Source organism: Phodopus roborovskii, unplaced genomic scaffold (genome assembly GCF_943737965.1).
Source record: "Phodopus roborovskii unplaced genomic scaffold, PHOROB, whole genome shotgun sequence".
In the NCBI taxonomy this organism is placed as follows: domain Eukaryota; kingdom Metazoa; phylum Chordata; class Mammalia; order Rodentia; family Cricetidae; genus Phodopus; species Phodopus roborovskii.
This window is the reverse complement of record NW_026126480.1, coordinates 50,068,347-50,095,383: the sequence shown is the minus strand read 5'-3', so window position 1 is coordinate 50,095,383 and position 27,037 is coordinate 50,068,347. Positions and strand designations below refer to the sequence as shown.

At 50.2% G+C, this 27,037-nt stretch overlaps 1 protein-coding gene across 1 annotated transcript; it reads left to right on the top strand.

Annotated features, from left to right (window-relative positions):
- The first annotated feature begins 14,490 nt into the window (after positions 1–14,490).
- Th (tyrosine hydroxylase) lies at positions 14,491–21,538 on the top strand. The gene is made up of 13 exons (XM_051193447.1): positions 14,491–14,729; positions 16,435–16,659; positions 17,503–17,677; positions 17,936–18,024; positions 18,152–18,219; positions 18,507–18,557; positions 18,939–19,084; positions 19,156–19,291; positions 19,452–19,521; positions 19,912–19,968; positions 20,120–20,215; positions 20,453–20,586; positions 21,343–21,538. The coding sequence occupies exons 1-13, from the start codon at positions 14,640–14,642 to the stop codon at positions 21,500–21,502; spliced, it is 1,497 nt and encodes a 498-aa protein (XP_051049404.1). The 5' UTR covers positions 14,491–14,639; the 3' UTR covers positions 21,503–21,538.
- Positions 21,539–27,037: the final 5,499 nt, after the last annotated feature.

Genomic DNA, 27,037 nt, shown 5'->3' with positions numbered 1-27,037 from the left:
GTCATATCCACAGGCAAGAGCAGAGAGAATGTGAACTGCGTACACTTAACAGCTCAGCTCACTTTCTCCACTTTTGTGAAGTCCAGGGTCCAAACCCAGAGAATGATGTCACCCATAGTAGGCAAAGCTTTGCCCATGTTAATTAAGATAAGTAAGATAACCCCCTATGTAAGGAGTAAGTTTTTTCTTTGCCAGTCTGGACCCATCGCCTTGCCAGCCCCAAATAACACACAGAGACTCTATATTTGATATAATTCTGTTGGCCAGTTACTAGTTTCTTATTGGCTGAGTCTGCCTTAATTATTAACCCATTTCTATTAATCTAAGTACTTCCACGTGGTCTTATCTTACCAGAGAGAGGGGCCGGCATTCTGCTCTCTCCAATATTCTGCTCTCTCCATATTGGCTCCTCCCTACTACTTCCTCTCTCCTTTTTGTCTCCTAGTCCCACCTACCTTGCTTTCCTATTGGCCAACAGTGCTTTATTCATTAACCAATAAGAGAAACATATTTACAGAATGACATCTCCCATCACCCCTAGAGGCCTTGCTCATGGGCCACCCTGATCTAGAGAATCCCTCATTGAGGCTCTGTTCCCAAGTGATTGTAGATTATGTCAAATTAACAGTTAGTTCTAGCCGTTATACCCACAAAATACAAAGAGTCTTTGGAATGGAAGAATCAGGGATGGGTGACAGTGGAGGCACACTGGGGCCACTTCAGATGCTTTGAGACCCTGTGAGTCCTGAGAAAGCAGCCAGGGTGGGAAATGGGCATATTTAGAACAATGAAGCGTACTTCCCATGCTTCAAATCCTCTGGGCGATTGGGGAAGCTGGGCACCAGGTCCCTGCCCACCCTGCCTGGCTCTGGGCAGAAGGGGGCTCCAGACATAGACTGCTGGGTGTGGTGGCACACACCTTTAATTCCAGCACTCCGGAGACAGAGGCAAGCAGATCTCTGTGATTTGAAAGTAAACCTGGTATGCAGAGTGAATTCCAGGACAGATAAGTTACACAGAGAAACCTGTCTCAAAATATGTAAAAATAGAAGTAGAAGAAATAGAGTTAATAAAAAAAAGCCATGTGAAGATGGAAAGCACAGAGAAACTTTGGATATTATATGCTGTTCTGTTGTCTTTAAATTGTTTGACTGCTGAGGAAACAACAATTGTTAAGGAAATGCTGCTGGATTAATTCAATTTACATAGTTTAAAAATGCTTTGACTCAAAAATTTAAGTCTAAGGACAGGTTACTGGGGAAAAGGATTTCTATTTTTGTTTCCACAAAAAATGAAAAGCTGTGGACTCCTTCCAGACTAATGTGGTTTGATCAAGCCAGACCACCTGAAACAGAGTTCCTGGTGATCCAACCTTCAAAACAGCAGGGGCAAGACAGCCTTGCAGACCACTACAGCCAGGATTATTGCATTTTCTTAGGATCCCCCATGACAGCGCCCCCTACAAGCAGGAAGCAATTTGGAAAGAACGATGCCCAAATTCCCAAATATTGTTTTCATTTAAGTGGGTTGGTTATAAATGGTTAATAATCACAACAAATTATTTTTAAAGGTAAAAAGGGGATTATGGTATAGATATGAGTACTTTGCTTTGAAATGGATTTTCATTTATTGATATAATTTAAGGTCAATTTTGTGATGTGTATATTTCTCCTCTTGTTTAGGTATTGTATATATATATAGCTCATTTAGAAATGTAATGTATAATTTAATTCAGATTATAGATAGTTACCTATAATAGTCAAAACTTATAGTTAAGTTAGTTAGGATTCCTGGATATATATAGAGATGTATTTGAGGTGAATAGGCATTCTTCAAACCTTCCAAAGACCTACAGAATATGGCATTTAAAATGTTTAGGGTTTTTCTTGACAATGAGGCACAACTGCTCCTGGCAACACCACCTGTGTCAGAAAGGAAGATGGACATTAAAGAAACACATTATGGAGTTTGCCTCCAATATGGCAAGACTAGCCATTTGGGCAAGATGCTGCTCTTGTCTGGTCTGTTTGACTTAATGCTGTATAAACTGGACATGCAGGACCCACAGGAAAGTGACTGCTGATTCAAGATGGGCATTGCTACAGGGTTCCTGCTTCATAAAAGAAGAGTCTGCTAGACAGTGTACAGGACACAGAAAAATGACTAACAAACTGCCAATAAGGTGGACAATTTAAAGTTTCCTGCTTTGCTGAGGAGTCTGCCAGACACACTATGGCCTATAGGCTGAAGATAGAACATTACAGAAGAACTTTGGGTGACTGACCAGGCAGTGAGATGTCTCTGTCATTTCTAGAATTTATATATTATCCTTCTGTGGTCTTTGAAGGAGTTGAAGACAGACAGTTATGGTTATAGTTTTCCTTAGTTAGGATTAAAGATAGGATTAAAGACATATAGGCCTTTAGACTCACAAAGATAGGATAGATGATAAAATATTTAAATCTTGCTAAATGTTAATGGACTAAACATTGTTGACTGTGGTTCTTATTTGATAACTGTTTTGTGATATATTTTGCTATGCTAAGGTTAAAACCCTTCTTTTTATTTTAGACAGAAAAGAGATGATGGGAGATGTCATTCTGTAAATATGTTTCTCTTATTGGTTAATGAATAAAGCACTGTTGGCCAATAGGAAAGCAAGATAGGCGGGACTAGGAGACAAGGAAGATTCCAGAAGTAGGAGGGAGGAGTCAATATGGAGAGACTGGAGAGAGCAGAACACCGGCCCCTCCCTTCGGTAAGATGAGACCACATGGAAATACTTAGATTAATAGAAATGGGTTAATATTTAAGACAGAGCCCACTGGTAAGAAACAAGTAACTAACCAACAGAATTATACCTAATACAGCATCTGTGTGTGTTATTTGGGGCTGGCGCAGCAGTGGGACAAGACTGTCAGGAAAAACCTACTCCTAACAAATTCCTCACTTAATTGTGGAGCAGGGTAAGTATAGACCCTTGGGACCTCCAGAGGAGTGTCCCTGTTTTCAGGGGTGAGGTGATCCCTAGGTGAGAAGCTGAGGTCCTGTGGTGGGAAGGACCTCACTTCTACCATTCCTGTCTACCCATATGGGCCCAGTGTGCCTGGCACTGGGAGACCCTGCTGCAGGTAGCCTGTAACTTCTCTTAGTCTTTGCTAAAAGTTTAACTCAGCAGGGGAAACACCGCCATAGCCCTTGCCCTGCTCAAAACTTCTACTGGATCCCTAGGCATGCATCATAGCTCATCATGCCACCTATAGAAGGCCTGTGGGAACCAAAGGAGTACCCAGAAGCCATTGGGGCCACAGTGAACAAGGAGCCTTCCCAAACCTGTGACATGACACACTGCCCCCATGACACACACTTGCTTTAGTTGCATGTCAGATGAGATGTGTTTCCCTCTCAGAGTGCTGCCTCATTTACCCTAGGTCTTTGGGGTGCTGTGGTATCAGGCTTGGCTTCCACTTGCTGTGATGGGCTCAGAAACTTCTTTGGGACTCAGTTTTCTTTTGGCCTCTAGCTTTGAGTTGCTAATCTTCCCCTGGAAACAGCTGCCTGAGGCTTGGGGTCTGCCAAGGAACTGGAAATCAAGCCCAAACTGTGGTCCTCTCTCTCTTTCCTGTCATCCAGCTCTACTGACCACTGGCCACTCCTCAGAAAGTTCCCAAAGCCATGCTGGGTGAGGGTAGGGGGCACCATTATGTTGGGCTTTAGCCATCTCTCCAAGGAATAAGGGACTTAGGTCCTGAAGATGACACCTTCATATTGTAGGAGCCCTGTCTGTGAGCCACATCCCTGCCCCCAGAAGCCAAAACCACAAAGGCCAGGCCCTGTAGCTACCCAAGGGGGTTGCTCTAAAGAGGCATTCTAGGAAGGGAGGTAAAGAAGGAGGAAGAGAAGATAAATTCTTTGAATGAATGAATGAATGAATATGAATGAATGAATGAATGAATGAATGAATGAATGAATGGCCTCATTGACTCCCTGGATGTGAGAACTGAGACCTCAAACATCTTCTGTCCTTTAGTTCTTGGTCTCCATGTAGGACCCTAAGCCTGCAGCTGGCTAGACCCCGTGAAGCAGGGAAAGAGATGATTAAAAAAGGTCCTGGAGAACACAGGGCAGCTCCGGTGTCAGGCGCCTTCATCCCAACTCCAGAGTAATCGCCTAGCAAACAAGCACTGTCTAAATATCACAGTGTATGGGTCAGACGCATCGCAGTCTGGAAATGTCAGCGGTGGGGGCCTCCTCCAAGCCCCAGGATTAGCCCAGGCACCTGAGCCACGTGTGCTTGCCTTCAGCCAAGCCCTGGCCCTCCTCCCGGCTGGTCCAGGAACCCGGAGACACCCAGGTATGTGCCCACTACCAGATCATGGGGTTGAGCCTCCTGTGGGGTCAGACGGAGCCAGAAATGACTGTGGCCTATGGAGTGACACATCTCCAAGTCCTCACTAGAACCCCAGAGAGGACAGCCCAAGAGGACAGCCTTGCCGTCCTAGGCCCTCACTGCATGTTTCCTCCCTTCTGCCTCCTCACTGTACAAAATGGTGGTGACAGTGCTGGCTGAGAAACCTTGCTACTATCTAGATGAGGCTCTGGGGATGAGCTGTCATAGCTGTTAGGTACCAACTGTGCCCCCCACCCTCACCCCCACTTCCGCCACCAATAGCAGTGCTGGTGACATTGTCCTAAACAGAAGGTCTTTGCCAGGTAAACAGAAGAATGTTATTGTGTAAATAGAGTCCTAAAGGTGGGGTTCTGTTTACCAGGAACTGCCCTTAATCTGCCCCAAAGGTCAACAGTCTCGGGTAAGGGGATTGAGTTCCAGGTCAGTCCAAACAGCCTGTATCAGCTCAAAGACCCCATCCTAATCACTGTCATATAAACTCTGCTTGCTTTTCCACCCCTCCCCCCCAGAGAGCCTTGGCAGTTTGATTCCCCAATTAGACCATTCTATGAGTAGAAAGAAGAGGTTTAAAGACACACAGACAGGTAAAACAATCATAAACATAAAAAAAAGCCACCCCCAAAAACTCTGTTAAGAGAAAAATGCCTCCATCAGATGGCCTGGAGACATGTCTGTGAGTATTTTCTTGAGTAATGATTGATATGGGAGGGCCCAGCCCACTGTGGGTGGTACCAGGCTTGAGCAAGTGGTATATAAGAATGCAAACTGGATGAACCATGGAAAGCAAGCGACTAAAGAGCTTTCCTTCATGGCCTCTGCTCCTATTCCTGCCTCCAGGCTCCTGCCCTGATATCCCTCAGTGATGGGCTGTGATCAGGACATGTAAGCCAAATAAACTGTCCTCTCCAAGTTGCTTTTGGCCATGGTGTTTACTACAATAATAAAAAGCAAACTAGGACAATGTTTTTCTTCTTATTGTGTATGTATGCAAAACCATGTGTGTTTGTATGTGAATAGCGGTGTGGAAGCAAGAGGTCAGCCTAGAATGTTGGTTCTGTAATGCAGTGGGAGAATTTTCTCTCTGGAACAGGGAGAATTGTGGAGGGGGAGGAGCTGGACATCTGTCTCCTCTCTCGTAAAGTTCCAATGACAAAGCAAAGTCCAATTCAACCAGAGTTTCTCTGGAGTAACCGGTAGATTTCCTGGGCTCTCTTTAACAGAGCCTGGCTGAAGAGTTACTGACAGTAGCAAGATGACCCCAGAGTAGCCGCATTGGAAAGTCTTCCCTCATCAGGAATTACAGCCTTCCCCATAACCACATAGAAAAGCTCTGTCCCTCTAGTCTTCCTCAGACTATATAAACTGGAGCCCTTCCTCAAGACACCAAGGACAAGGACAATTGGGGTAGACTCACATACAGCTTGCGGGGAGGAGTAGCTGAAGGCTCCGATGAAGGTCTCATGACTCTCCTCACCCCCTTCCTTCTACACAGAGCAATCAACAGTCGACAACGCCCAGCCCAGCTGTGAACACTTTTTGCCAGCTTGACTCAGGTGAACGCACAAAGATGTCAAGTGTTCAGTTTGGAAAATGTGCTGTGCAGCAACCGAGTCCACCATGTTCTTTGAGACAGTATCTCACACTGGCCTGGAGCTTGCCAAGGAGGCTGCATTTGCTGGCTGAGTCCTGGGAATCCTCCTGCCTCTGCCTCCTCAGTGCTGGGATTACAAGCATGTACCACTATATCCAGCTTTTTACATGTGCTCTAGGGATCACAGCTGGCTACGTCCCATGCTGGTATAACAAGTGCTTTGAGGACTGAGTTATCACTACCTCCGTTTCTTCTGTTTGAGTCTCCACTTTAGTTCTGGCTTCCAACTTTGGGCTTGTCAGGAACACAGGCAGGGGAAAATGGCTATGCTGAGAGCAAGAACAGGCTCAGTTCTCCAGAGGGTCACGTTGCTACTGGGGGGGGGGGGATCGGCCTCAAGCAGGAGTGGGCATCACTACCATAGAAGTCCTGAGTGGTGATGTGGGGCCATCTTGAGGAACAACTTTCTAAAGTGGCAGGTGTTACAGAGGAGGCCCAGGTTCAGGGGCAGGGCATGGTTAGAGACTTTCAGTCCCAGGGCCAAACTTCAGTCCCCACATCCAAACTGACTATCCCAGGGAAGATGGTCGAAGAGACTGTAGATAAACAGTACAGTCCTGACCTCTGTCTTAGTCATTGTTCTATTGCTGTGAAGAGACCAAGGCAATTCTTATAAAAGCAAGCATTCCACACTTTGTTGACACCCATGGGAAGCCTGCCCCTCTCTGAACAGAAGCAGGGGAGTGGGTAGGTTTGAGGGTGGGGGAGGGAATGGGAGGAGAGGAGGGAGGGGAAACCAGTCACAGTGTAAAATAAATGAGTAAGTTTAATTAATTAATAATTAATAATAAAGCAAGCATTTAATTGAGGGCTAGCTTATAATTTCAGAGGCATTATTGGTGGGGTATGGTGGCACGCAGGCTGGAACAGTAGCTGACAGTTACATCCTGATCTATAGGGAGAGAGAGACAGAGAGAGAGAGAGAGAGACTTGATTGGCATTGGCTTTTGAAATCTCCAAGCCCACCCCAATGACACGCCTACTCCAACAAGGCCACACCTCCTAATCCTTCTCAAACAGTGCTACTCCCTGGTGACTGAGCATTCAAATACATAGCCTATGGGGACCATTGTCATTCAAACCACCGTACTAGGTAACTATGAGGCTATGAAGCCATGAGACAGGTGCCCTCTCCACCTGGAGCTGTCTACTCTAATGACAGAGAGGGTTACCTACCCCTGACCCCAAACTCATGGGAGTCTTTGCCCTCACCTCAGCCCAGCTGCCCCTTGGTGTCCCCTGTCAGTGTCCCCGCATACGTGAGGAAGCTACACTTTCTCCAGTGGATGGCTCTGCAGTCCAGGAGGGGACCAATGCTCCAGAGTCTGCTGCTGTCGCATTTCCTGTCCCTTCCCACAGGCACCCTCCAGAGTCAGGCCCTGGGAAGCTTCTCTGCTATAGCTTGACCCATGTGAGGCAAGCGAGACTCTGAGACTGTCCCTGCTATACACATGCTCTAGCCTCTATAACTCTAACAGCACAGCCCAGGGCCATGGGTCCCATGGTGTGGGGAGCAGGAGCCACCTTGTAGATGGGAAGCAGGGAACACATAGCCCCCAGCCACCACAAACCCATTCAGAGCGGGAACCACTGCCCCTCCCTGCCACAGGGTGGGAGGGTGACCGTCACCCACAGGCTCCAGTGCTTCCGTGGGGCTGGGGTGGGTAGGCAGCCGTCTTGCAATTAGACATGATTGCTGTCACAGCACCAGCATGGTCCTTGTGAGTGACTAATGGGAACTGAATGTCACTCGTATTGCTTTTACTGGCTAATTTGTCAGAGACTGTCAAGTACTCTGGGAGGTGGTGTGGAGGGTGCTACGTGACTCATTGAAGGGGGGATATGGGAGGGCAAGGCAAGGGCCTCAGAGAGGGACAGAAGGGAACCAGGAGTACCTGGCAGGACCAGGGATCATCTGAGGGCTATAGGAACTAAAGTCACCCCACCTGTCATATATCCATGGCTGATGAGTCCCTCCAGGCCCTACTGTATACATACACACTTGTGTGAAAGCTTGGGGATGTAGAAAACATGCAGACCTGCCTGCATGTGTGTATGGACACATTCACATGTGCACAAGGACCCTTGCTCATAGGCATATACATGCACATGGGCACGCACATGTAGTATATCCTTTCATGAAGACCAAATACACTGAGATATAGATCATGGGTCCCTGGCCTGGTCACACATGTAGCCACCAGTGCCTTCGCATCTGATGCCCCTCCATCCAAGAGCTTCAGGGTTGGGCTGTGAGTTGCATGGTGATATAGGGGCAACCCTGAGCCTCTGCTAATGTGCGGCTAGTGTTAGGCTCTTCGGAGAAGGCCTGGTTATCATGGTGGCTTCCTGTTGGCCAGGACTAACAGATGGACTCTTGCCACCTGTCCTCTAGCTATCCCTCTCCTTCCCTGCCTTGGTTGCACTCTGGCTTTTGGTGCTCTCATCTGGAAGGACCACCCTGACCTAAGCCCCTTGGCCTTTGAGAAGGCTACAGATGTGTGACTCAAAGCCATCTCCCAATGGGAGCTCACAGAAGGGTCCTCCATCTCTCAGCAGATGCAGGGGTCTTTGGAAGGACCAGAGCTCCTGAGAGCTGCCATGGTGGCTCCCAGGAACCCACTGTGCAGATGAGGAAACTGAGCCCTAAGGTGTGAGAAGCTGAGCTGAGCTGGGGCCCTCTTCCCTACAGACAGACAGTGGGTTTCCAAGACTAAGGCAGGTCCCGTGTGATCAGGAAGAGGAAGAGTGCTGGTGTTACTAGCCAAAAATGAAAATGGCTTAGATGCCAAGGGGGTGGGCTGCCTGGAGGATACTCTGGACCTGGGTGTTTGGAGCAGACAGGTGGGGCCTTCTTGGGGAGAGGCCTCAGCCAGTGTTGAGACACAGAGGCTAATCCAGCAGCTCTTGCCTCTGGTCTGACTTCCAACTGCCCAATTATCCCTAACTGCCTCCTATCGACCGAAGCTGGTGCTGTCCAGTGCGTATTCTGTGCCTACAGCCCCGAGGCTGCTGCTCCATCCGATGGCCTTGTTAGGGCTAATTGCTCTGGCATTTAGGTCTGAATGGCTGGATCCTGCCAGATGTCAGGGAGCTTCATTCTCTTTCCAGTCGGGTAGGCGAGTGGTGACAGGACACCTCAGCCCTCCACAAATGGACCTGTAGTCATGAGACCACAAAGCCCAGGCTGGTAGTGGGTCCCTGTTTCACACCCCACCCCAATCTCCTGGGTGGTGAGGAGTGTAATCTCACTTTCTCTTCTGTCTGGGCTTCACTCTGCACAGCACCCAGACAGCCCACCATGATGTCCTGAGTAACTTAAATCCCAGGAGGGCCCCGCAAACTTCAGAGCATGTCAGTGGGTGATTTCATGGACCTGCATCTCTGTGAGCAGGAACACCGGCCCCAGAGCCCACTTGGTGGCAGGTTTCTTGAGCGAGACCTTGGCACCCTATGTTCCTGTAGAGAGTGATTTGGGTGGACGTGTCAAAGTGGGTGGGGTATGTGTTTATGTGTGTAAGTAGTTCTATTGAATAGAGTGTGTGGATGCATGAACACAATATGTATACACATGTGCCTATTTATATTATGTACCTGTGTGTCTGTCCCTTTGCACATGTGTTTGTATGTGCATGTGGCTGCCTCTGCGTGTGCATGTCTATATGTGCTTGTCTTGCTGCATCTAAGTGTATCTGTGTATCTATGTGTCTCTGTGTGTAAGCACTGTGAATACCTATATATCTGTGTATGTATACATGCTTGTGTGCATGAATGTGTGCCTGTCTGTGTCTCTATGCATATACCTGTGTATATACATTTATATATGCCCATCTCTCTCTGAATGTGTATATGTTTATGGCCAAATGTGTATGTCTTTATACATGTGTATATGCTTATGTATGTCCCCATATAGATATATGTGTGCTCATATGTGTCTCTTTGTGAACTTGCAGGATTCTGGGTGTCTACAATAGACATATATGCACGTTTATGTGTATCTGTGTGAACATCTGTGTGTGTGTATATATGTGTGTGTGTGCATGTGTCTACATGTAGTCATGTTTACATGCTCATCTCATTTGTATCTACATGTGGGGGTACCTGTATGTGCTAATTTCATATGTGAGTTACATGTAAACATTCATGTTTGTTCACATGTGGATAAATGTGTTTTCCTCTTGTGCATGTTCACATGTAGACACCTGTGTGTGCTCATTTAGTATGTTTCTACATGTGAGCATGTGTGTAATCACCTTATGTGTGTTCACATGTGGATCCCTGTGTGTTTTCATCTTGTACGTATCTGTGTGTGGATATCTGTGTGTTCTCATCATGTGTGTGTTCATGAAGATTGGTGTGGGTGTATGATATAGATGTTCCATACATTTTCTTAGGCTCTTGCAGAAGATCATGGTGCTGATTGGAGGTGGCCTTTTGGCCCAGATTGTGGGAGCATGCGTCCCAAAATGCACACAGGTTTCCACAATGCCCAAAGCTATAGGGTAGAGCTGGGTTGATTGGTGTGGTTGGGGTCCTAGCTCCAGGACCAGGGATCAGAACCCCCCCACACACACACACACACCAGTCCCCTGTCTCTTCGATTCCTTGGTTTCCTGGGCAGGGAGGCTACATCAGCAGGATGTGTACAGGATAAGGTAGCATCCTCCACATCAGGGTGGGATCCAGTCACACTACAGCTAGGGAGTGGGTGTGCTGTCATTACGGACAATTAAGCATCATGCTGAAAGAGGCTGTGGAGAAAGAAAGGCCCTGTGTGTTGCCCGGCTCCGCAGTTCTAATCACTGTGGTGACAGAGGAGGGTAATTATTCAGGATGACTGTGAATGGCACAGGCCCTGCAGGGGTACAGAGGGCTCAGGAAGGAGGGAGGGCTGGCTGTGACCCCCAGTACCCATCTGAGCCCAGAGTAGGCAAGGGCCTGCTGTACTGGGCTCCTACTTCAGTCCAGTCTCCTTTCTTTACTGCTAGGGGCTGTCTCCTAAACACTCCTCAGCCCTGTAGACTTGACTTCAGCCTGTGTGCTGTTCAGGGAGCCCTCAAAACCTCACTTCAACCAACCAGAAGTCTCTCCCCAGCCCTGCCTGGGCCCCCTCAAAGTGAGGTTTGACAGCTGTAGTGGGTGGCTGAGCCCCACCCGTTATCTTCCTTGAGTACTGAAGTGTTGCGGGTTGGGGGGGAGGGACCTGGATTAGAGACTGGCTGTGTGATCCAGGGAATTGTGTTTCTGGGACTCAGTTCTCCCTTCTGTAGAATGGGCTTATCTGAAAATAGAGAGGAAGGTACCCTCTACGGGGCCTGGTGTGAATTATCAGGAGAAGGGTCTCATCCTGAAATGTGCAAGTGCTGAACAGAACCTGCTTGGCCTTTGGTGAGCTTTAAGAGGACGTGGGGGGCTTTAGGATGCAGCAGGGCTGAGGCTCAGAAGCCTGACCAAGGGCAGGCTTGAGGGGGTCTCTTGGGGTCCTTCCTGTAACATGAATACTAAAAGACACAGAGCCTGATATTGGGGTTCAACCAGAAGCAAAGCACCGGCCACTAGCTCTCACCTCAAGCTCTGGCAGAAAGGGCTGATCCACTCATGAGCTCTTCACCAAGTCTCAAACTGCTGCCTCTCCTCAGGGTGGCTGGAGAGTGAATGCTTCCTACTGAATCCTAAAGACTCTGCTTCTGTCTTTTATACTCCTCTAGTTCTGTGGTTAAATGCATGTGATCTGTTACTCTTTCAGACTGATTCAATCTCATGTATCCCTGGGTGGCTTTGAACTCAGAGAGATCCATCTACCTCTTAATCCTGAGTTTTAGGATTAAAGGTGTGTACCACCACCCCCTAGCTTCTGGCTGATGGAATTAAAGGTGTGTGCCTGGCTTCTATGGCTTGTGGCTGACTTTGCTTTCTGAATCCTCAGGCAAGTTTTAGTAAATCATAAATAATATCACCACACCTTCCCATCAAACTGGGGAAGGGATAGGGCTAAAGTGTCCTGACCTTCTCTGTGCCTACAGATGCCTAGATCTGGCACAGTCTGGTGAGCCAGCCCTGGGGTGTGTGTCTGTGTGTCTTTGTGTATGTGTGTGTGTTTGTGTCTGTCTGTCTGTCTGTGTATGTGTGGTGTGTGTCTGTGTGTGTGTGTGTGTGTGTCTGCCTCTGTGTGTATGTGTCTGTGTGTCTGTGTGTAGGTATCCCATAGATAGTACATAGCAGCCTGGGTGTGCCTCCAGGCTGGCCATGAACAGAGGCAAGAGTCTGGGGCAGCAATTACCTCCCAAGAGAGTCCAAAGGCATCATGTTCTCAAGCCTAGGCCGGGTGCTACTTTTGTGAGCCCAGACACAGCAAGGGTCTGGAGAGCACACATTTCCCCGCTCCCACCTAGGTTCTATGCAAGCACCTCCACCCAAGGCAAGGGAATTAATTAAAAAGCAATATTTGTGTCAGTGTAAGACATTTGCAGAAAGGTTAAATCCACATCCGTGGAGCTATGCAGCAGCCCCCTATGCAGTACTGGATACAGCCCCCTCCTACCCTGTGCCACCTGAGTAAACGCCAAGCTGGGTGCGGTAGACCAGCCTGGGCTTGTCTCACCCAGGAATACCCAGCACCCTCCAAAAAAGATCCCTGATGGGGGGGGGGTGCAGACCTGGGAGGAGGGTGAGCATGGAGACCCTATGAGTTTCGGCTCCCAGTCCTCAAGATGGAAGGTTAAGTTGCAGCCAGCTCTGCCTCCATGGTGGGAGTGTCTACATGAGACCCCATTCTGAGATGTTGAGAGCACACATGGGGCGGGGGTTTCCTGGAACACCAGACAGGCCAGGGCTACTATGATGGGCACACAGAGACAGGAGTAGGCCAAGCCATCAGGGTTGCTGACACTGTGAGAGTTCAGAGAGGGACATGGGACATGGGTGTGTGCACGTGTGTTCATATAATAAGAGAGAGCAGAGTAAACAGTAGCTGAGCTGGGTTTTATGGGATTCATAGGAGCTTCCTCAGAGAAGGCAGATGCGAGATGGCATGTTAATCTGGGTATCACAGAGCCCCAGACTCCCCTGGAACAGGAACTGTGTGTATGTGGAGTGGTGGGTAGAAGGTCACAGGGGAGGTTGGGGGACTTCCTTTTGTATTGACTCATCATTTATCTTGCTTCCAGAGGGCAATGGGAGCCAGTGAAGGTTGCAATGCAAGGCAGTGAAATGACAGACTGTTTGGGGGAAACTCCCAGTTCTTGCTGTGAAAGAGAGGGTTGGGAAGGGCTAGGGCTGGTCATGGTGAATACAGCAGGCAGTTCCTGAGAGCCAGCGATGTCTAGCAGGAGGTGGAGTGTGACTGTGCAGTCATCCCCTGAAGGCCGAGCTAACGGGTTGGAGAGTCCAGGGCTCTTGCCATTTCCAGTGTGTTGGTCCTTAGAGCTCCAGGGCTACCATTTCCAGGGTAAGCTCTGTCCTCTGGGTACTTCTGCTGACCCTATAACATACATCCAAAGGGACAAGGGAAGTACTCTTCCTCAATTCCCTTAGTAAGAGGGCACTTTTCCCAGAAGGGTTAGAAGAAAATGACAGCAAGGAGATGCAATGGGCCGGTGCAACTCATCTGCATTGAGAAAGGATCCTCTCTACCACCACCCCCTCCTTGGAGACCATTTCCTTGGCTATGGAAGGTATGGTGGGTCTTTGTGTGGTAACCAGAAAACAAAAACTCATTTGATGTGAGACCTTGGGGTTACTGTGGGAGAGAAGATCACTGAGTGTGCCCTTACATGGGGGCCAACTGAGAATGGCCATACAGCTAGCTAGTTTGAGACCATGAGTCAGGGAGTGAGTGGGGGGAGCCTAGAACACTCACAACTACAGGAGAGATCTGCTTCCACAGGAGGTGAGGTCAGCCGGCCCTAGGGAGATGCCAGGGGCTAGGGCTGGCACCATCTCCTGGGCAATGTTTTCAAGGATATGATAATCGGTAGATAGGAACCCTAAAAAAGCGGGCTAGTCTTGGAAACACTGTAGAGATAGCCTTCTGGAATATTCTGTGTCTCACAGGACCTGCCTGAGAATCCAGGCCCAGTGCCAGCACATACAAGACCAGGGCAGTGAGCAGATGGGGCTGGGGGAAACACGGCCTTGGAAAGGACTTGAAGACAGCTGAAAAGCCAAGGGGCTTCTGCACCTGCTTGCCCAAGGGGCTATAGGTTTTCCTAACACGAGCCCTTGGAAATCCAGCATGACCCTACTTGGTGCCCTGGTTTGGTCAGAAGGCTGTATCTGCCTCCTGCCCTGCAGAGCACCAGGCGGCCCCTGTCCTCATGTCGCGCCTCGGGCTGAGGGTGATTCAGAGGCAAGTGCCTGTGACAGTGGATGCAATTAGATCTAATGGGACGGAGGCCTTTCTCGTCGCCCTCGCTCTGTGCCCACCCCCGCCTCCCTCAGGCGCAGCAGGCGGGGAGAGGATGCGCAGGAGGTAGGAGGTGGGGGACCCAGAGGGGCTTTGACGTCAGCCTGGCCTTTAAGAGGCCGCCTGCCCAGCAAGGGCTGTGGAGACAGAACCCGAGACCACCAGGCTGCACTATGCCCACCCCCAGCGCCTCCTCGCCACAGCCCAAGGGCTTCAGAAGGGCTGTCTCCGAGCAGGATGCCAAGCAGGTCGAGGCCATCATGGTGAGACGGGCATGCTGTCACCCAGGGGTACCTGGAGCAGCTTCTGCACCCGTGGGTGGGTGGATACCCCAGGCTTGGAGTTCACTCAGTGTCTAGAACCCAGGCTTGGAGTGGGGCTGTGTCCCATCTTGTCCCAGGGTTACTTTGGGTCCTAGCTCTGGTAGATATTCCTGTCCTTGGGGTAGTGCCTCTGCTGTGTCCTGCTGAACCCCACAGGGGAAAGCCAGTGCCTGTTGCTCTGTGCCATCCTTTCTGGGGCTTCTGTGGGTCCTATTTCGTAAAGTAGAGGGATAATCTCCTTTGGGTGGTCTTGGGAGAGAGCCCTATGAATCAGGTCCCCCTCCAGGAGCCCCCCCCCCACTTGTCTGCCCTCTTGGGGTGCTCTAGGCTTGCCTGTCACAGGCTGTGGGGTTCCTGCAATGCACACTTTTGGGGAGAACTGGTCAGTAAATGGCTGTTCTGCCTGCTGCTGTCACGTACAAACAGGACACGGGCCCAGGTAGCACTGTGTTTAAAAAAAAAAAGTCCCTGGCTCTGGGGCAATTCCTGTCTTCCTTTCACCCTTCCTACCTTCCACTGCCCTGTATCTGTGTTACCTGTGTTAGAGAGCCCCAGGGACCAAGGGGGAGGTGCTGCCAAGACACCAAAGAGTCCCTTCTGCCAGCCTGGACTCGGGCAGTCCTCAGCGCATGAGAAGGGCTTTCAGATTTTCCTTAGAACCCCATCTAACAACCACCCTAGCCTGACAGAGACCTTAATGAGTGAGACCAGTGTGACCTTTAGAAATGTAATTTGCACGCACTTCTCAAGAGACTGTGGGGTCAAAGTGCCCCTTCACACTTCTCAGCTGCATGGCTCCCCCTCCCCTCAGCCTCCTTGGGAACCACTCAATTGCATTCCCTTCCCAGGGAGTCTGTGGCTCTGGCTGCAAGTATCTAGCAGGAGGTCGGAAGGGGGCTCCAGAGGGGAACCTTTTGGGGAGCTTGGCTCCCAGCTACGAGTTCCTCAGTCAGGTCCAGATAGTTCTGGGTGTTGGAGGATTGGGCACACTGGTTCGCAGCTGTCACAGACACACAGCCAGCAGAAGCCATACTGGGGTAGCCCATGCTTAGACCTTGACAAGGTAGCCAGGAGGAGGGGGTGGCAGCAGAAAGGGGATAGGGTGGCTGGAGACATTTTCATGGGGGTGCTCCCAGGTGAGAAGACAGAGCAGCCAGGGCACCTGGCTAAGAACTAGCCCTATGTCTCTTTCAGAAAATCGGGAGGGGAAGGGTGCTTGTATTAGCTGAATACAGTGTGCTGTAACTGAATGGATCACCTAAGATACCCACTGCCCAGTGATGCCTGCGGCTTTGTGCTCTGTCTCTTCTGGGCTCTGGGTGCTGCCCACAGAAATCAGGAAAACAGCCTGAGGGACAGTCCTCTCTCACTAATTCAGTTAGGTCTATGCCCAGGAGGCAGGTGACAGGACACCTCTACTTTGGGAGATGATGGCCAAGGAGCCCTTGCCTTCCAGTTCTGCTATGGTGTCCAGGCCTTGCTGTCCATCATGCCCAACCAGAATACTGACTGTCTGCTCTCTCTTTCATCCCTGCATGCCTGCATGTCATCCATTGGTTTGGCCAGGGTCCAGGCCCTGGAGGCAGGATGGGTGGGGACACCAGCCTGGAGACACAGGTGTGTCTGACCCTCCCCCTTCCCTCAGTCCCCAAGGTTCATTGGTCGTCGGCAGAGTCTCATTGAGGATGCTCGAAAGGAGAGAGAAGCAGCAGCTGCTGCTGCAGCGGCCTCAGTGGCCTCCTCAGAACCTGGGGATCCCCTGGAGGCTATGGTATTTGAGGAGCAGGATGGGAAGGCTGTTCTCAACCTGCTCTTCTCCCTGAAGGGTACAAAACCCTCCTCACTGTCCCGGGCTGTGAAAGTATTTGAGGTGAGGCCTATGAGCTGCTGGTTTGGTGTGACAGGACAAGCATGCATAAGACATGTAAGAATGGCTGCCCCACCCCCACCCCGGGCAGAATTATGGCTGCTCAGGCCTTGGTCTACCCTTCAGCTCCACCATCTAATCTCAGCTGCCTGATACCACTGCCATACACAGAGCTCTTACCCACCTGCCCAAGGGCCCACAAAGCCACTAATTGCATTACTGCTTTAGCGAATGACCCAGAAAAGCTCTCAAATGATGTTAAAGACAGAACCCCTCTGACTACATGGTGTAAGTGTTTTATTGCTGGGCAACAGAAGGTAGAAGAGAAGTCAACCCTTGTCTACCAGTCCTGGGTATCATAGTTACTCTGTCCGGGCCTAAGTCTTGATATGGTGGAGCGGGGTCCAGTCCCTTGGGTGTGGCCAGTAAGCCAAATGAGACCATTAGAGGGTGGGACCTTTCATCAGCAGGAGAATCAGGCTATCTGGTATGACAGACAGACAAGGCTGTCCATAAAGGGGAGCCAAAGGCACAGCTATGATGATTCCTGGATGGATGCACGAGACAAAACCCAGTCTATGGGTGACACATTCCAAAATTCATAGGCAAGGACAAAACACTGACCAGGCCTCCTCCATCTCCCTCTTCCCCATTATTCTGCCTGTCTGTCCCTGTCTCTCTCTTCCTCCCTCCATCTCCACTCTGCCTCTCTCCATTGCTCCATGTCTCTCTCAATCTGTTGCTCTCTCCATTTATCCCTACCTCCCTCCATCTCTCTTATTTCTTTCCACTGCTCCCTCCCCATCTATCTCTCCTTCTCCCTCTTCCCACTTTCTTCTCCCAAAGACATTTGAAGCCAAAATCCACCACTTAGAGACGAGGCCCGCCCAGAGGCCACTGTCGGGAAGTCCCCACCTAGAGTACTTTGTGCGCTTCGAGGTACCCAGTGGAGACCTTGCTGCCCTCCTCAGTTCTGTGCGTCGGGTGTCTGATGATGTGCGCAGCGCCAGAGAGGACAAGGGTGAGGATGAATTTCTGTCCCTGAGTGTGACCAAATGATCTTGAGGCCTGGGAGGCAGAGCATCCTGCCAGGGGAGACCCTAAAGTCCACTGAGTTCTGGTCTCCCTCCATGCTGGCTTCACCCCCCACCCTGGGTCTTTTGACACAGGCCAGCAACTTCTGCCCTCTAGGAGGTTCCCAGGGGAGGCCAGACCGGGGATGGCCAAAGCTTACCATGGGTCCATAGTCACCTGAGCCCCTTTTGTCTCTGTTGTGAAGTTCCCTGGTTCCCGAGGAAAGTGTCAGAGTTGGACAAGTGTCACCACCTGGTCACCAAATTTGACCCTGACCTGGATCTGGACCATCCGGTGAGCTAGCTGTCCTTACTGTGTCCCATAGCTGAGGTCTGTGGGGTGGGCACATCTAGAGACTGACCCTGGTCTGTGGAGCAGGGAGAGCCCAGCTTTTTCCTGACGTGTGTCCCTCGGCCATCAGGGCTTCTCTGACCAGGTGTACCGCCAGCGCCGGAAGCTGATTGCAGAGATTGCCTTCCAGTACAAGCAGTAAGGAGCCTGCTGGGGAGGGGAGGAGAGGAAGGAAGCCACTGGCTTGCTGTCCCACAGCTTCGCATGTCTGCTTGTCTGTCTCTTCTGTGGTGCAGTGTGTTCGGCACCGGCATTATTCCTAGCCACAGCAGAGGAGACTGAGGCAGCATGCCCCACCCAGTACATTCTTTACTCCAAAGGCCTCTCAACAGCTGATGTAGCTTCAGGATGAATGTCTCACCCCATCTTTCCCCCTACCTCTCTGAGATGGAGGGGGCCCTATTGACCACTTATCCCTTCCACAGGGGTGAACCAATTCCCCATGTGGAGTACACTGCGGAGGAAATTGCTACCTGGTAAGACCCTGCTGACACGTGGATAGTGCAAGGCAGGACAGGGCTGGGCATGAGAAGGACCAGAGAGAGAGCCGCCAGACTCCCTGTCTGTGAGGTCCTCCTCAGGGAGAGACTAAGGTCAATTAGAGGAGGGACATTTAGTGGCCCAGAATATCAGATCATCCAGAGATGTCCCTACTGGTCCCTTCCCAACCTCTGAGTTCCCTTCAATCACAGAAATGACCTACCCATTAATGGAAGTCCACAGTTCAGGAGGCTGATAGAAGCAGGCAGCTTATCCACAGTGGTGGTGGGAGCAGGGGGGGACGGCTGTGAGCAGGTGGGGAGGTCATGAGGAGAACCCCAACAGCAGGGAATTCCCTGAGACCCTGTGGCCTACAGGAAGGAGGTCTATGCCACACTGAAGGGGCTTTATGCTACCCACGCCTGCCGGGAGCACCTGGAAGCTTTCCAGCTCCTGGAACGGTACTGTGGCTACCGAGAGGACAGCATCCCACAGCTGGAGGACGTGTCCCGCTTCTTGAAGGGTGAGCTTGCAGAGGAGGTAGGGCAGGGAGGGATTTCTCCTCCATCTACCCTGATGTGTGGCCCCTTGCAGAGCGCACGGGCTTCCAGCTTCGACCCGTGGCCGGCCTGCTGTCTGCCCGAGATTTTCTGGCCAGCCTGGCCTTCCGTGTATTTCAATGCACACAGTACATCCGCCATGCCTCCTCACCCATGCACTCACCTGAGCCGTGAGTATGCCATCTGGGGCAGGGGACTCTGAACGTGTGTGGCCCAGTAATATCCATGCACAATGAAGGCAGGGGTGTGGAGGAGCCAAGGCCTCCTTGTCCCTGGGTAGGAACAGAGAACCTGTCCATCCCACCTTTCTTTTCTCATGGCCTCACACAGGGACTGCTGCCACGAGCTGTTGGGACACGTACCAATGTTGGCAGACCGCACGTTTGCCCAGTTCTCCCAGGTATGTCTAGGGCCTCTGAGCAGAAACCAGGGGGGATTTGGTTGAGCCAGAGATTCACAAGTTTCACTTGGTGAAGCTCTCCACGGGGGTAGACATTGCCTACGAGTGGGTCCATGAGACGTTGAGGTAACAAAATCCTGAAATGGAGATAGTTCCCCAACAGGGACGGACTGGTTGGGAGCTCCGGTCGCAGGGCAGGGGATTTACGTGGATTGTGCTGCCACCTGCTGGTTTATCTGTGAACTGCAGGTCCTGGGCTCTTGGCTGTCTTGGAAGGTCTACATAGTTTATTTAGGTCAGATAGGAGGTAGCTGAAACCCAGTGCCCTTGTCTCAGATACAATGCCAGAGGAGAATCTTTCCATACTTCAGCCTCCTTCTCTATCCACAGGACATTGGACTTGCATCTCTGGGAGCCTCAGATGAAGAAATTGAGAAACTCTCTACGGTTGGTTTTCAGGGCCTTGGGCAGACCCAGACCTTCCTTTATGTTCCCAAGACCAACCAGCCTTGCCCATTGTGGGTGGTGGCCCGTTATACCCAGAGGGGCTGTGCTTGGTGTTGTGTGATTTTGGGTGACCATGATGACCATCTGGCAGGTGTACTGGTTTACTGTGGAGTTTGGGCTGTGCAAGCAGAACGGGGAGCTGAAGGCTTATGGTGCAGGGCTGTTGTCCTCCTATGGAGAGCTCCTGGTGAGATTACCCTGCTCCCAGCCCCCAGAAAAGGAGACCAGGGCTGCGGGTTAAGGATCAGAGGGCCCTGCTCCTATCAGAGGGTCTCCTTGGCCCAGGTCTGAGATTTAGCCTATTCTGGAGAAGTATGTCTCTGCCCAGACTCCATTACACGCTGGCTCAGAACCTCTGTGGGAGGAGGGAGGCCCACAGCACTCAGCTTCCTTGAGCCCTTGGCTGCGATGCCCCTCTCTCCAGCACTCCCTGTCAGAGGAGCCTGAGGTCCGGGCCTTTGACCCGGAAGCAGCCGCTGTGCAACCCTACCAAGACCAGACCTACCAGCCGGTCTACTTTGTGTCAGAGAGCTTCAGTGACGCCAAGGACAAGCTCAGGTGGGTGAGGCCTCCAGGAGTGAGAGTCGTCCCACCTCACCTGTGCAAACCGGAAATTGTCTCCACTTGAGAGCTCATTTTGTACCCTCAGCAGCAGCCCCCTTGTAACAAGTGAGGGAGCCTTGCAAGTCTGAGGAGAGGGAGACAGGCCAGCAGCACAAGGCCAAGGCAATGTCCAAGTCAGGTCCAGGCCAGCCTTTTGGGACACAGCAGGGCCTGAGTCTCTCATTCTCTGAGCACCACAGGCCTGAGTGGGATAGAAACAAATAAGGGGGAACAAGAGGAAAAGTAGTAGCTAGGAGCCCCGTGGGGCCAAGATTATAGAGGAAGTGGGCAGTCCAAAGGCAGGGGCTACAGCTACACAGGGCTCTAAAGAGGGGAGAAGAGGCTGGCAGGATGCTCCTCATCATGTCTCCAGGCCTGTTGTACTGCACTTGGCATGTCTACATCCATTAGGGACTCTCTAGGGCACACAGCCAAGGAAGGCTTCCTGAAGGCAGAGGCCCAGCTGAGTGCCCTGCAGAGGCCTGTCTGCAAGAGGTGCTGGAAACTTCTCTTTTACTATGGCCTCTGAGGTGACTTTAATCTTCTGAGTGTCTAGAATGGACTTTGGGGGTCTGGGAGACCCGGAAAAACCATTTCCCATGCTTGCGGAGGTTGAAGTTCCTGTCCTGAGCCACCTGACTCCAGCTTGCTTTCTCATCCCCACACCCAATCTCCTGTGATTGAAGGGTTCATCCTGGCTTCTCTCCTCAGGACCTATGCCTCCCGTATCCAGCGTCCCTTCTCCGTGAAGTTTGACCCATACACAATGGCCATTGATGTACTGGACAGTCCCCACACTATCCGGCGCTCCTTGGAGGAGGTTCAGGATGAGCTGCACACCCTGGCCCATGCACTGAGCGCCATTAGCTAAATGCATAGAGTACCACCCACAGGTGCCAGGAATCTTTCCCAAAGTCTCCAGTCCTTTCTTCAACCTTCCCTGGCCCACAGGCTTTCTCACATTTTTGGCTGGGCCCTGGGTACTCCCAGAATCTGCCTGTGCCCTTTGATAGGCTCCCCCATGGAACCTCACTGCTTCTCAGCCCTGTGTCTCACTACTGCATGCACTCCATGGTGGTCCTGCTCTGCCTGCCCTGTGCCCTCCTCCCTCCCTCCATGCTGTGCACCACGCTGGTCATGGTCTCAATAAAGGAAGGAACGGTCTCAAGGAATGCTCCTGGCCTCTGTGTCACCACAATGGTAGCTGTTGCCACTCGTACCTGCTCCAGCTTCACTTGGAGATTTAGAGGGTTTCTTCTCCCTACCCCTCCCTTCCAATTCAGCCTCCTGGACACCCCTGTCCAGGCAGAAGGCTCTGGTGTCATCTCCCTGACAATTCTGAACTCTCAAACACTACTGTCCCTGTACCCAGGAGTCTTAGGCACCAAGGAAGTAGGCAGAGGGATGAAGAAAGCAGCCAAGACACAGCAACAGTGGTGCCCCATGGAAATCATACCTACTGAGACCCAAGGGAGGACTTATGTCCCAGTGGAATTCTGAAATATCTTATGCCTTGGGAATTGCTGAGGAAGATCTTCTATTTAAGTGAGACCCTGGGAAGTACCTGAGTCCTAGTGAGACTTTGAGGAATGCCGTGGGCCTCAGATAGACCTTGGGAAAGGCTAGACTCCAAATCAACTCTGGGGAAGACCATAGGCCCCCAAAGAGACCCTGGGAAGGTCTTAGGTCCCCAGAAGAACCTGGAGAAGGTCTTAGTCCCCATTGAAACCTGGAGAACACCTTACTTTGTTATAATAGGGAAGGTGTTAGGCCTCGACTTTCATGCTGTTGAGATCTTGTTAAGGTCTTGATTCCCAGTGAGGTCCATGGTGAGGCCATAATCCAGTGAAGGCCTTTTGCCCCCTTGAAGACCTAGGGGAAGATTGTAGGCCACAGTGGAATCTTGGGGAGACCTTAGGCCCCAGTGAGAGCCTTGAAAAACCAGGAGCCCCGGTGAGATCCTGAGAAAGGTTATTGGCTTATGCCCTATTCTAGGGAAGACCTTAGGATCCAGTGAGATCCCAGGAAAGCTCTTAAGGTCCAATGAGAACTTGGGAAGGCCTTAAGGCATAGAGAGATGCTTGTAGAAGACCTTTGGCTTTAGTGAGACCATGGAAGAAGGGTTTAGGCCCCAAGGTAACTCTGAAAAGCCCTTATCTCCAGGGAGACCCCGAGGAAAGCTCTAGGGAACAGTGATACCTAGAGAAGGACTTAGGCTCCACTGAGACTCTGATAGATTTTTTTGTCTTACTGAGAAGCTAGAATAGTTTGAGGCCCCCATTAAGCCCTGCAGAAGACTTTAGGATCCAGGGAGACATGGAGAAAGCTTCATGCTCTTGTGAAATACTAGGAAGGCTTTAAGCCTCAATGAGAACCCTGTAAGGCCTTCAGACTCAGAAAGACCTTAGGGAAGTGGCTGTCAACCTGTTTGGCCCTGTGGGAGGGCCAAACAACCCTTTTACAGAGGTCACCTATGACCACAGGAAAACACAGATACTTACATTATAATTTATAACAGTAGCAAAATTATAGTCATGAATTAGAAACAAAAATGATTTTATGGTTGGGAGTCACCACAACATAAGGAATTGTATTAAAGGGCCACAGCATTAAGAAGGTTGAGAACCGCTGCTTTATGGGACAGCTTTAGTCCACAGTGATATCCTAGAGTAGGTCTTGGGCAATAGTGGTACACTGGGAAAAACCTTAGACCTCAGTGTGACCCCTGAGAAACCTTTAGGAAACTGTAGGACATTGGGGAAGATGCTAGGCCTCAATAGAACTCTGAGGATGGCCTTAGGCCACAGTGGAAACCTGGGAAGCCCTAGGCTCTACTGAGGCCCTTGGGTAGGCCTTAGGTCCTACTAAGAATCTGAGGAAAGTATCAGGCTCCAGTGAGAACTTGAGGAAGAACTTGGCCTCAGTAAAAGCCTAAGGAACGTCTTAGTCTGCCTGGAGAAGGTACAACTGAAACCAAGTGGAAGGCCTTAGGACATAGTATGATGCCGAAAGAGATAGTTTGCCTCTATGAGACCCTAGGAAAACCTTAGGCTGCAGCAAGACTCTAGGGAAGGCCTCAGGCCTCAGAGAGATCCTGCAAGACCTCAGGCTACAGAGAGACTCAGGGAAGGCCATACATTCTGGTGACATCCAGGGAGGATCTTAGGCCCCTGTGAGACCCCAGAGGAGGATATAGATCTTAGTGAGACTGAAGGGAAGTCCTTAGGACTCAGTGAGAGTGAACATGGGAAGAGGCTAGGTCATCTCCAGAGCCTATGAAGGTTGTAGGCCATAGTGAAACTCTGGGAAAGGCCTTAGGCTCCAGGAGATTCTGGAAGTGCCTCAGGCCACAGAGAGGATGGCTTCAGATCACAATGGCACCCCATGGAGGACCTGAGGCCCCAGTGCTACCCCAAGGAAGATCTTTGGCAAAGCCTTTGTGATAGTTTAAATGAGAACATTCTTCATAGCTGAGGAATTTGAACACTTGATACCCAATTGGTAGTACTATTTGAAAGGGTTAAGGGGTGTGACCTTGCTGAAGAACTTAAGTATTTGGGGAAGGCTTTGAAAGAACAAACAAAACAAAACAAAAAGCCCTCCTAGTTCATGCTCTTTACTCTTGCTTGTGGTTGAGGATGTGAGCTGTCAGCTCTATGCTCCTGCTGCCGCCATGTTTGTCTGCTACACACATACCTTCCTAGTGTGATGATGATGGACTCTTATCTCTCTGGAACCTAATCCCAAATAAATGCTTTTTTTTTTTTTTTCCTTCTGTAAGTTGCTTCGGTTATAGTCTTTTGTCATAGCAAGAGAAAAGTAACTAATATAGCCTTATTTCTATTTGAGAACATAAGAGGTTCTAAAGCCCCAGAGAGAGATGCTGAGGAAAAGCCTCTGGACTTGGTAAGACCAGAGGGGAAAGTTTTTAGGCCAAACGGGAAACCAAAGAAGGATTTAAGCCACAGTGGGACCCTAGAAAGGATACAGACCACAGTGAAATACTATAGATGGTCTTAGGACAAGTAAAATCCTGAGAAAAATTTCTTCCCTAAGGGAGACCCACAGGAAGATTATAGGGCTCATTAAGGTCCTGGATAAGGACTTAAGACCCAGTGTAAACCTGGAGAAATCCTTAAGACAAACAGAGAACCTAGGGAACACCATAGGCTCCAGGGAGAAAGGGGAGAAAGCCTTAGGCTCTAGTAAGAACCTGGAAACAACCTTAGGTTCCAGTGAAAACCTTAGGAAAGTCCTTAGGCTCCAGAGAGAATCTGAGGACAGCTTTAGACCCCAGTAAGAATCAGGGAAAAGTCTTAGCCCCCCCCCATAGGAAATCTGGGAAGGGCCTTAGGACCTAGTGAGTAACTCTGGAGTGCTAGGGAGAAGCTGGGAAAGCCTTAGACACCAGTGAGAAACTGGGAAAACTTTAGGCCCCAGTGAGAACCTAGGATGGCTTTAGGCCCATTGAAAACCTGGGAAATCTTAGGAACCAGTGAAACTCTATGGTAAAACTTAGGTCCCAGTGAGAACCTGTGGAAGGCCTTAAGAAACGGTAAGTGTGGGGAAGGCCTTGGGACATAATGAGAACATGTAAAAGACTTAGGGCAAAGTGGAAGTGAGACTCTGAGAAGATCTTAGGCCCCAGTGAAAATCTAGGGAAAGCTTTAGGTCCCAGTGAGAACTTATGAAGGCCTTAGGCCCTAGTGAGAACCCAAGAAATGCCTTAGACCCTGGTGAGAATGTTCAGAAGGTCTTAGACATGAGTGAGACTCAGGGGACTGCCTTAGGTCCCAGGGAGACACAGGGAAAGCCTTACCAGTGAGAAACAGGGGAAACCTTAGGACCCAGTGAGAACCCGAGGATAGCCTTAGATCCAGTGAGAATCTGGCCTTAACCCCAGAGAGATCAAAGAAAAGCCTTAGACCCCAGGGAGAACCTCAGTAAGTTCTTACATACAGTGAAAACTTAGAAAGGGCTCTGAGTCAAGTGAGAACCTGGGAAGGCCTTATACTACAGTGAGAACCAAATAAAACCTCACGCCACGTGAGAACTTGGGGGATGCCTTAGGTACCCGTGAGAAACTAGAGAAGGCTTTAGGCTAGAGGGAGAATTTAGAAAAGTGACAACCTAAGGAAAGCCATAGGACTCAGTGAGAACCTGGTGAAAAATTTAAGTCCCAGTGAGACATGGGAAAAAGTCTTAGATCCCAGGGAGACCCTGGGAAATGCCTTAGGTCTCAATTAGAGCTTATGGAAGGCTTTGGTCACAGTGAGAATTTGGGGGAAACCTTAGGTCCCAGTGAAAAGCTGATGAAGGCCTTATGCCTCAGTGAAAACTTGGGAAAGGTCTAAAGACCTATTAAGAATCTGGGAAAGACCTATATAAGACACAGTAAGACTCAGTGTAAAAACTTAAGACCCATTGAAAACCTGGAAAGATCTTAGGCCCTAATGAGAAACTGGGGAAAGCCCTGGGCCCCAGTGAGACCATAATACTTTAGGCCACAATGTGATCCTGGGAAGGCCTTAGACCCTATGAGAATCTGAGAAAGGCCTTAGGCCTCAGTGAGAACTTGGGGAAAGCTGTAGGACCTAGTGAGAAATTGTAGATCTTAGGACACAGAGAGAATGTAGGAAAGAACTTAAGATACAGTAACAACCTAGGGAAAGCCTTAGGCCCCAGTGAGATCCTGAGGAAGACTTTGGGTCTCAAAGAGAACTGGAGAAGCTTTTAGGTCCCAATGAGATTAAGGCAAGGCCTTAAGAGCCAGTGTTACCCACGGAAGTCCTTAGGCCTCAGTAAGAATGTGGAGAAGGTCTTAGGCATGGATGAGATTCAGAGGAACTGCCTTAAGTCCCAGTGAGATGCAGAGAAAGCATTGCTTACCAGTAAGTATTTAGAGGCCTTAGAACCCAGTGAGAAACTGGGGATGATATTAGGCCCCAGTAATAACTTGAGGCCCAGTGAGATTTTGAAGAAGGCCTTTAATCTCTAGTTATATCATTGAAAATCTAGAGATACCATGAGATGCTGGAAAGGCTATAGGCTTCAATGAGAATCTGAGGAAGGCTTAGTGTTCAATAAGAATCTGGGGGAAAGCCTTAGGCCTCAGTGAAAATCTGAGAAGCCTGAGGGTCTTGTGGAAACCTGAGGAAGACCTTAGCTTCCAGTGAAAACCTGAGAAAGTCTTAAGATGAGAACCAGGAAAGGCCTTAGAATAGAATGAGAACTTGGGGAAGGCCTTGGGCCCCAGTCAGACCCTAAGAAGAACTGAGGCACCAGTGATATTCTAGGGACAGCCTTAGATCCCAATAAGAATCTTGGAAAGGCTTTGGCACTGTAAGTACTTGGGGAAGGCCTTGGGCCCCAGTAAGAACCTCAAGAGACCTTAGGTCCCAGGGAG